Source organism: Myotis brandtii, unplaced genomic scaffold (genome assembly GCF_000412655.1).
Source record: "Myotis brandtii unplaced genomic scaffold, ASM41265v1 scaffold325, whole genome shotgun sequence".
In the NCBI taxonomy this organism is placed as follows: Eukaryota; Metazoa; Chordata; class Mammalia; order Chiroptera; family Vespertilionidae; genus Myotis; species Myotis brandtii.
The window spans coordinates 2,093,892-2,104,340 of NW_005362486.1; the positions used below are offsets into that span (position 1 = coordinate 2,093,892).

The 10,449-nt window shown below is 46.2% G+C and overlaps 1 protein-coding gene across 2 annotated transcripts; it reads left to right on the forward strand.

The window, feature by feature from the left end:
• The first annotated feature begins 2,975 nt into the window (after positions 1 to 2,975).
• On the forward strand, positions 2,976 to 9,465 carry ACRV1 (acrosomal vesicle protein 1). 2 transcript variants are annotated; one of them, XM_014543420.1, is made up of 5 exons: positions 2,976 to 3,274; positions 4,905 to 5,108; positions 5,184 to 5,417; positions 7,207 to 7,326; positions 9,088 to 9,465. In XM_014543420.1, exons 1-5 carry the CDS (start codon positions 3,226 to 3,228, stop codon positions 9,210 to 9,212), a joined length of 732 nt encoding a protein of 243 aa, XP_014398906.1. In that variant the 5' UTR covers positions 2,976 to 3,225; the 3' UTR covers positions 9,213 to 9,465. The 2 variants fall into 2 exon arrangements, with proteins under 2 accessions (XP_014398906.1, XP_014398905.1); XM_014543419.1 differs by having other exon boundaries at positions 4,905 to 5,417.
• Positions 9,466 to 10,449: the final 984 nt, after the last annotated feature.

Below are 10,449 nucleotides of genomic sequence, written 5' to 3' on the forward strand. Positions count from 1 at the left end.
GGGGGGGGGTGCGTGCAGGAGGCAGCCAATCAATGATTCTCTCTCATCACATCGATTTTCTATCTCTCTTTCCCTCTCTCTTCTACTCTCCCTAAAAATCAATGGAAAAAATACCCTCGGGGGGTGGGATTAACAAACAACAAAGAAAACCAAATGTGAGGAGAGTCAACAACGCACACTAGGATCAAAAGATAGACAAAGGCACGCCTCAGAAGTCAAGGGTAAGCAGATGTAATGAACATTCAAAGGCTGTGAGTAAGCAAAAGTTATTAATCAGTAGGAGTTGTAAGCAGAAGTCTCAAAATAGAAGGAATAGAAGAAAGTGAGTTCAGAACAAGAGCAGTAGGGACATAGGAAGGAAGACTGTAAGAAACGAAGTCTTACAAGATAACTAGAACTAGCACGGCCGTCTAGCCAGAACCCCCATCTCAGGTCACCGATGTGTTCAGGTCTCCACGTGGCCCAGTCTGGGTGGTGTGTGTTCCCTGCGTGGACATCTAAGTAATTTCCCATTAGTTAAGGTTTACTGAATGAGGCAAGGTGTCTCCCATCTCTTCTGTGTTCTTTTCTCTGTGTTACCATCTCCTGGACTTCTCAGCTTGCTCACCCTCCTTTTGGGCCCAAATAGTGGTCTCAGCACATGAGGCTAAATGACTTTTGGCGAATTGTCTCTGTCTTTCTGTGTTTCAATGGCAAATTCCTGGCAAAAGACTCTGATTGACTCAGCTCACCTTTTTGAGCCAGGCCACAAACATTACAGGGGCTGAGCTGGCTGATTCTTGTGTTCATTGCAGCGGTTCTCAACCTGTGGGTCGAGACCCCTTTGGCGGTTGAACAACCCTTTCACAGGGGTCGCCTAAGACCATCCTGCATATAAGATATTTACATTACGATTCATAACAGTAGCAACATTACAGTTATGAAGTAGCAACAAAAATAATTTTATGGTTGGGTCACAACATGAGGAACTGTATTTAAAGGGCCAGAAGGTTGAGAACCACTGATTTAGGGGCACTGGAACTGGAACATTAGGACGAAAGAGATTGGCAGAGGAAGTAGGCGGGGACTTGAGCACCTCTGGATGTCTTAGTTCCAGAACACTCCAAGTTCCACAGTAAATTCTCCATCATCATGTTTTCTTATACGGTGTGCTCAGACACTCACAGGTTTGGCTTAGAAGTGCCAGGCTGCTAGACATAGGAAAGAGATTTCCAAAGTAGAACTCAGGGAAAGCCACCATGAGTGGGACTGAGCTATAGTCCCATAAAGCCAACCTAAAAAAAAAAAAAAAAGAGGGAGGAAAAAGTTGGAGCACAGGGTTTAAGGAGAGAACAATCAGGCTTTAAGGTCCTGTCTCTCAATATGGGGGAGGGGTGAGACAGGGATGACCCGGAAAGGAATACTAATTGCAAAGAGGGGTGCTGCTAAACTTTAAACTGGGGGGTGGTGTAGACCACAGTGCCTCTTCCTTTCCACTAATTTCCACTGCTTCTGGCATCAAAAGTCTGACTCAATGTGACCTCATAGTTGTTTCTCCAAACTTACTCCGCATGAAAGAAAGGAACTATTGGTAGCGTGTTTTTTTCATGCTCTTCTTTATTCCAAATGAGCCCAGCCTCTGACCTTGAAATCCTAGTTTTGTCCTCCAGCTCAAGCCAAGTTGGGTAGGCCTCCTCTGCAGCTTTTGTCCCCTGGTGATCCTGCTTCTCCAACTGACCCAGGATCCTCAGCCAGCCCATTCTAGGGGCTCTCTATAGATTCTCGTCCAGGATGCAGAGAGAGGCCCAGAAAAGGCAATTCATTCATTCCTTCATTCAGAAAAAAATGTATTATGGACCTTTAATGTGGCAAATATGCTGCTAAGGTACTGGGGATACAACAGTGACTCAGGCAGGGACCTACTTTCAAGGAGCTTAGAGTCTAATGGAGGAAAAACACACTCAACAGATAATTATAGAGCGATGAATATCATCTACTCTAGATCCAGCACACTGTGGTCCGAGAGAGGCAAGCAGGGAAGAAGTAGATGAAGGCTGGGGGCTCTCTACCACCCAGTTCCCCCAAAGTTCCAGCTTTATACCAGGGGGATGCCTCACTGCATCTGTCCCCTTAGCTTGGCTACTCCTGAGAAAGAACATACAGCTCAAGGCACAGCTTTCCACTATACCTGTTGATCCCTTTTCTGTGCCCATGGCACGTAAATTCTCTCGTTACCCATTTGAGTTTGCCATCTGCTTCCTGCCAAAACCATGGTTGATATAGACCTTTATGATGAGACTATTTACAGAAGTGGGCAGGGTTAAGGAAACGGAAGGAAGGAAGGAAGGGAAGGGAGTTGGGGCATCCAGATTTTAGCACAGAAAGAAACTATCATTGTCCTTAGGCCTAAGGGGGCAGGGGAAGAAAAACATGTTACAATAGCCTGGCTGAGAGCTGGAACCATGAAGGTGAGGACACTCAACAGAAGCTCCATCATGGAAAGAATGGCAGGAATAGAAATAACAAGTACTTCAATCTCAATCTTTCTTTCTTTCCTTCTTTCTTTCCTTCTTTCTTTCTTTCTTTCTTTCTTACCTCCACTACCACCACCTCCTCTTTTTCTTCTCCTCCTCCTCCTCCTTCTTTTCTCTCTTTCTCTTTCTCTCTCTCTCTCTCTCTCTCTCTCTCTCTCTCTCTCTCTCTTCCTCTTTCTTCTGTCTCTCTCCCTCTCCCCCTCTCCCTCTGTATGTGTGTGTGTCTGTTTCCTCCCTCCAATCTTCCATTGGCTAAACCCAATCTGAATCCAAACCCAATCAGCACTCAGGGAATCAAGTTAATAGAGGTCAGCCTTCTGGGGTACAGAGTCAATGAAGGGCTGATTTAGAGAGTCAGAGAGAAAATAACCAGTCAGCCACACTTCACTCCCAAGAACACTTGAAGAAGAGAGGATATAGCTTTTAAATTTTATTACAAAGGCTATATGTTATTTTGATAATAAGATTTTTTAAAATAGGGCAGAGGGCCCCAACACACCGCCTTGCACGTGGCAAACACATAACCCGCACTGGCACAGTTTGATGGGTTGTTGGAGAACCTCAGAGCACAGCCCATTGTTAGCCAACATGGGTTGATGCTGAGGTTCTAGAACTCCCAGAAGCAGTGACTCAGCGCTGGGAGCTTCTGCTCAGTTTCTCTTCACAGCTCTCGGGTGCCCTCCACCAGGGTTCCCTCTTTCCCAAAATCCAGATGAAGTTTCTCTTGCTCATGAGTCTTTATCTGCTTGGATCTGCCAGAGGTGAGTCCTCTACCTTAGCTCCGGGTAGATCTTAAGGTGTTTCAACCCTTGAAGAAGAAAGACCGGTGTCTTAGTTACCGAAATCAGTCTGACTCATAATGAGGAAGAGCTAAACAACTTCAACTCTGAGCCAGTTGACTCCTTCTAGTTATGGCTTTACCGTCAGAGGAGCCCACTGGCGTGGCCCAGGCCTGTTCCTACTTCGTTCAGCCACTCGATACTTGTACCTGATGCTCTGTGAGATGAGAAGATAGGTCTAGGCTTCTATGGAAGTCTAATGAAGGCTTGTTCCTGTGAACTGAATGCAAGAGATCCTTGTGCCATTAATGTAGCAAGGAAAGCTACAAGGAGGCGGGAATGAAAAGTGCCAGAAAGCCGTGTCAGGACACAGCAGGGCTGGGGCCAGAGTTTACTGGCACATCTCTCTTTCCTGCCTTCCAGGTGTCTGTATTTCCTCTTTAGGACCCACATTCATGGTGGGCTGTGTTCCCTCCTTCTTCCTCCGGGAGAAGAGAGAGGCCATGAACTCTGAGCTGTTGGTTAAATGACAAAGTGTTTTCCTGTAACGTCAGTTCTCAGACACTTTGTTTTTGGATTTTTTAGGTTTTCAAAGGTTGACTCAGAAACATAGATGCACTCAGTCAATTCAAAGAGTAATACTCAAATTCTATTGGGTGCTTCACTCGATAAAATGAAAGTCATAATTAAGGAATATCTGTCTACAGTCACTGATGAAATGGACTAAAGGCAGAAGGGACTGGCCAGAAGAGAATGCCCAGCTAAGAGTTTTGTAATTCCCAGTGTAAGGGGAGGAGAGGAAACTAAAATTAATTGAGCACTTTAGCAATGGACTAGGCATTTCACAATTTATCTTACTGGCTACTCATGACAACTCCATGAAGTGGGTGTAAATGTTATGTCACAAGGAATCTCAGTTCAGATATATAAGCAAAGGATGTTTTTATCTTAAGATTGATAGCAACTTTGCTTTGAGTCTCCAACCCACATAGATAGGGGATTGAGTGCGGGGAAGAAGTTGAAATTGCCAAATAAAGGTGTCTTAATTCCATCTGGTAATGTTTGTGTTCAGTAGACATTTATTTTTTAATTAAATTTATCAGGGTGACATTGGTTAATAGGATCATGTAGGTTTCACGTGTGTATTTCTATGATACCAAGATCTGTATATTGCACTGTGTGCCCACCAATCAAAGGCAACTCATTTTCCCTCACCATATATAAGGCCCCCTTCATCTCCCCACCCCCTTCCCTCTGGCAGCCACCACACTGTTGTTTGTGTCCACAAATTTCAGTTTTATATCTCACAGACGAGTGAAATCAGATGGTTCTTCACTTTTTTTCTGACTCACTTATTTCACTTAGCGTAATATTCTCAAGGTCCATCCATCCCTGCTGTCTCAAATGGCAGTCTTCCGTCTTCTCTTATGGCTGAGTAGCATTCCGTTGTGTATAATTAGCTGGCTTCCTCCAGCATCTGTAATATCTTCCGTTGCCTGATACAGGCCCACAGGAAGCCTAGGACCCTTCCTCCACAGGAAAGTAGTCTTTACCCCGGACACGCATTCTCTCCTCCTCCTCATCTTTTGTTTCTGTTCCTTCTCCATCCCAGGAGCACCAAGTCAGCTGGATGAGCCTCCTGGCTCTTTGAATCATCAAGCTTCCGTCCAGCAATTTTCAGGTGAGCCCTTTTCACTTGCAACCCCTTCAGACCGCAAGGCTTTCTTTGACACTTCTTCAGGCCGGGACGCTTTCAGCAAGCAGGCTGCTTTCGAGCACGCTTTAGTGGGACGCGCTTCCGGTGAGCACAGTTCAGGTAAGCACCCTTCAGGTGAGCCCGGTGTCGGGGAGCACGCTGCGGGTGAACACGCTCCCGGTGAACCACCTCCAGGTGTGCAGGCTGCGGGTGAACCACCTCCAGCTGAACAGGCTCCAGCTGAACCGGCTCCGGCTGAACCGGCTCCGGCTGAACCGGCTCCCGCTGAACAAGCTGCCGGTGGACAAGCTGTGACTGAACTCGCCGCCAAGGAACAACCTTCGGGGGAACAACCTTCGGGTGAACACGCTTCGGGTGAACACGCTTCGGGTGAACAGCCTTCAGGCAGCCCAGCGGCAACCAGTGCAGGTGAGCCACGTCTGATGGGTGCCAGGCCTTGCCTTCGGTTGGGAAGGAGGCAACACATCAAGGGACCCAAGAGTGTAGAAGAGAGAATATAGTTCACAAACACTTCACAAACCGTTCTCCCAGGGACTCTCTCTACAGGCGAACCCATCAGGAAGGTCCTCTTTTAAGAAAAATAACACAAATGCAAGAGGCCAGCAGGCCCTCCAACCTCACTTTACATAAGAAATTGTGACGACAAATGCTCACAGCTCCCATGGAAGGGGCTTCTGGAAGACTAATCTTCAAGAGCTTCGTGCTAAACCTGCCCCTTAACAGACTGTTAGAATGCTTTGCAAACCCTGTAAAGAGCTATCTAGCCCAACCAGCATGGCTCAGTGGTTGAGCGACCTATGAACCAGGAGGTTACGGTTCGATTCCCAGTTGGGGCACATTCCCGGGTTGCAGGCTTAGTCCCCATTAGCAGGGGCGGGGGGAGTGCAGGAGGCAGCCAATCAATGATTCTCTCTCTCATCATTGATGCTTCTATCTCTCACTCTCCCTCTCCCTTCCTCACTGAAATCAATAAAAATATATTATTTTTTAAAAGAGAGAGAAATATCTAGCTTCCAAGCTGGTGGCTTTGGTGTGAGTTTTTGTTTGTTTGTTTGTTTGAACACAAAAAGTAAGGCATGAAGATATTCTGTTAGATCCAGAAATAAGTTCCCATGACACTGGCAATTCTTTGGCTCTTACTAAAAATGGGTTGTTCGAGGAATTGAAAACTAGATCCAAGGTTTGAGGCCTTAAGTTATTACCAGACATAAATACTTCATATTTTACCCCATTGCATAAATAGTAGTACCCCAAATTTTCAGATGAGAGAAGTGAGACTAACATCACATGGTTAAAAAATAGCAAACCTTGGATTCAAACTTAGGTCTGACTCCAAAGCCCTATTTTTTTTTTCTTTTCACTTCTTATGCTTCCTTAACTAGGGAATTGGCAGTGGAGAGAGTCCAAAAGGCAACATAGAAGCCTTTCAAAGAGAATGCCCTTTGTGACAAACTGACCTTCTCATAAAGGTCAACTTGAAAATGGAGAACGGTACAGATTCTTCATAGCAGCGGTTCTCAACCTGTGGGTCGCGACCCCTTTGGCAGTCGAACGACCCTTTCACAGGGGTCACCTAAGACCATCCTGCATATAAGATATTTACATTACGATTCACAACAGTAGCAACATTACAGTTATGAAGTAGCAACGAAAATAATTTTATGGTTGGGTCACAACATGAGGAACTGTATTTAAAGGGCCAGAAGGTTAAGAACCACTGCTTTATAGGGTTAGCAAAATGAGAGCATTCTAACGTAGCTTATTAGTCAAATTTTACTCCAAGGGTTTGTGCCTGTAGGTAAGTGAGAGAGTGGAGGAGAGTACTAAAGGGCGTCAGTCATGTAGTAAGTTCTCCTTTGCTCCTATTGTTAGACATGGCAGACCTATAAATAGACATATAATTATAAATGCCCAGGAAGTCAATGGGGATATGAATTGGAGCAAAAGTCAGTATCAGAGAGATAAATTTGGGATTCATCAGCAATGAACATCATAGATGAAGCAGAAAGAATGAAGGGATTTCACTGGTAGAGAAGAAAGAATATGCTCTATGAGACACAGGGCCCTCAGATCCCCAACAAGAACCAAGAAATGAAATGTGTTGTGTCCAGGCTACAAGTTGCCCATCATCCATCCCCAGAGGTGTGACTCAAAGCTACACAAGAGAATTTCACCAGGGCTTATCTTAAATTTTCAGGCCCAGCGATAAACTGCCACACATGCTCTTATATGAATAGTGAAGCAAAATGTCTTCGTGGAGAGGGATCCTGCACCATTCAGAATTCCCAGCAGTGCATGTTAAAGAAGATCTTTGAAGGTATAGTGGGGACTTCATGAGGCGATCTTTGCCAGCAAACACATCAACCAACTTGAGTATTTATGGGGAGTAGTTGGGTGGCAGGGAGGGGACAGGGGCCTGTGGAGGAATCAAGCTGTGCTTCCCAGAAACTTGGAAATTCAACAAAACCTTATCCTTTCAAAACCTTATCTCTCTACTGATGGAGAGATAGAGTCCCTTCCCAGCAGGTCTTAAAAGGAGGCAGGAAGAATGACTGTCTCTTCTTATTAAAGAAACTAGAGGCCCGGTGCACAAAAATGTGTGCTCCCGGGGGGAGGTCCCTCAGCCCAGCCTGTGCCCTCTCGCAGTCTGGGACCCCGCGGGGGATGACCACCTGCTGGCTTAGGCCTGCTCCCCGGGGGATTGGGCCTAAGCTGGCAATCAGACATCCCTCTGGAAGCCCGGCAGCCCTCGGGGGATGTCCACTTGCCAGCGGGGAGCAGACCTAAGCTGCAGTCGGACATCCTTAGCGCTGCTGAGGAGGCAGGAGAGGCTCCCACCACCACCGCTGTACTGGCAGCCATCAGCCTGGCTTGTGGCTGAGCAGAGCTCCCCCATGTGGGAGCGCACTGACCACCAGAGGGCAGCTCCTGCATTGAGCGTCTGCCCCCTGGTGGTCAGTGTGTGTCATAGTGACCAGTCATTCCCAGTCTTTCTGCTGTTAGGGTCAGTTTGCATATTACCCTTTTACTATATAGGATAGAGGCCTGGTACATGGGTGGGGGCCGGCTGGTTTGCCCTGAAGGGTGTCCTGGATCAGGGTGGGGGTCCCGCTTGGGTGCCTGGCCAGCCTGGGTAAGGGGCTGATGGCTGTTTGCAGCTGGTCATACCCCCTTCAGGGTGGGGGTCCCCACTGGGGTGCCTGGCCAGTCTGAGTGAGGGGCTGAGAGCCGTTTTCAGGCTGGCCGGTGACTGAAGCTCCCAGCCTCTCCTTTTTTTCTTTTCTTTTTTTATTCTGGGATTTATTTACCTCCTATAATTGAAACTTTGTTGCTGTCACTGGAGCTGAGAGCTGGCTCCTGCTCGCTGCAGCTCTGAGGCCACGGCCTGCTGAAAGCAGGTATCTGGGGTTTGTTTAGCTTCTATAATTGAAACGTTGCTGCTTTCGGAGCTTAGAGCAGATCGCGGCAGGCGGGGAACCTTGGCTTCCTCCATCACTGGAGCAAGCAAGCCTCCTGCTCGCTTCAGCTGTGTGGCTGCCAGCTGCCATCTTTGTTGGCGGTTAATTTGCATATCTCGCTGATTAGCCAATGGGAAGCGTAGCGAAGGTATGGTCAATTACCCTTTTTGTCTTTTATTAGATAGGATGGGAGTTGCCCCTTGAGTCATTGACTGTAAGCTTAGGACTGTGTCTATTTCGTTCATGGCTATATATTCCTAGCACTTAGCACAATGTCCAGCACATGGTAAGTATTTAGTAAATACTTAATAAATGAATAAACAATTGTCTACCAGTCTGTGCCCATAGGTTGCCAGAACTGTCAGAGTATATAGCTATACCTCTCTACCCTCATCCCCAAAATAAGGGATCTTGGTTACTTCCATCCTGTAAACCACATTGCCTGACTTCCCCTGTAGTTCGTTTGGTCCCTCAATAGAGGGAGTGGGCAACAGATGGAGGGAAGGGCCTAGCAGAGGCAAATGGAACGGGAGTTCTCACTCGTGCCAGCATGAGGACACTGGGGACCATGAAATGAAGGCTTCTGCTCACTCACTACAGTTTGTTTCTGCTTCTTTCAGGTGGAAAACTTGAATTCATGGTTCAGGGATGTGAGAATATGTGCCCATCGATGAGCCTCTTCTCCCATGGAACCAGGATGCAACTTATCTGCTGTCGGGATGCATCTTTTTGCAACAAGACCTAGAAGCTGGTGCTGTTCCTTGCTGCTGGCTCTGACTCAGGCAGCAAAAATCCTCCACCCACCTACTGGGCCCAGTTTATATTTCGTTTCTTTTCCAGTCAACAGCCAGTCACATGTGCCTCTGCCTGAGTGTCAGACTGGATGCTCCATACCATGCCTCTCCTACCCACTCGTCTCTGCCCTCTGTTTTCTCTGTCCCCCAAATCCATCTCTCAACATTCTTTTGTTTTTCAATAAATCCCGCATGGTTAAAGAATACAGACTCCAGACAGATTTCTTTTCTCGTCAAAGTGAAGGGATCCCCCAGGGCAGAGACCACAAAGAGGAATACCAAGTAGGTATTAACGTTTTACAAGCTTAAACAGAGAGAGGGTCCCTCTCTGACTCCCTATAGGAACCCCATCCCCTTCTCCTTATCATGGGGTCCAAAATTCACCCCTTCTTTGACGGTGTTTAGTCTTCAAGAGTCTACTCTTAACATAATCATAATAAAATGACTCCTTTTTATCTAGTGCTGTATAAATATATAGCAGGTCATAGTGCTTAAATCTTTTCCTCATACACGACGTTACTGGATTGTCTCAGCCATCGAGGGGCAAGTGGGAATGCTATCATAGCCCCTCTCGCCTGGTATCAGTGTTCTATTCTCTTTCTGCTGTGAAGTTACAGAAAGGGGACTATGACCCAAGGAGTGTAGGCAGCCCACAGAAGCTGGAAGAGGCAAGGAAATGCCTCCACGGAGGACCACAGGCTGGCTAACACTTTCATCTCAACCCACAGAGTCATGTGTCACACACTTGTGACTTACAAAAGTGGAAGATAATAAGTTTATGTTGTTTTAAGCCCATGTATGGTAATTTGTCACAGCAGCAATAAGCAACAAATACACACAACTGGACAGAAAACTAGCCAAGATATAGAACTCAAAATACCATAAACCAAAAGGATCTAATCAACGTTTATACACCCTACCCCATTACAGTTCATACATTCTTCTCAAGTGTCCATGGAAAAAACAAGAAAACAGACCATATAGTGGGCCATAGAACACACTTAAACAATAAGAGAATTGAAATCATATAGATGACTTGGAAATTAAGGAACATATTTCTAAATCCACAGGTCAAAGAGGAAGCATCAAAGGAAATAAAAAATATATCAAAAATAAGTTTATCAAAAATAAGTTTACTTTTGAAAAGGAAAATATAACATTTGTGGAACACAGCTAATGCAGTGCTGA

Coding starts and splice junctions, on each gene's coding strand:
- ACRV1 (XM_014543419.1), top strand. CDS start 3,226: ATGAAGTTTCTCTTGCTCATGAGTCTTTATCTGCTTGGATCTGCCAGA. Junction 3,275..4,904: donor TCTGCTTGGATCTGCCAGAG/GTGAGTCCTCTA, acceptor TCTCCATCCCAG/GAGCACCAAGTCAGCTGGAT. Junction 5,418..7,206: donor CCCAGCGGCAACCAGTGCAG/GTGAGCCACGTC, acceptor TTAAATTTTCAG/GCCCAGCGATAAACTGCCAC.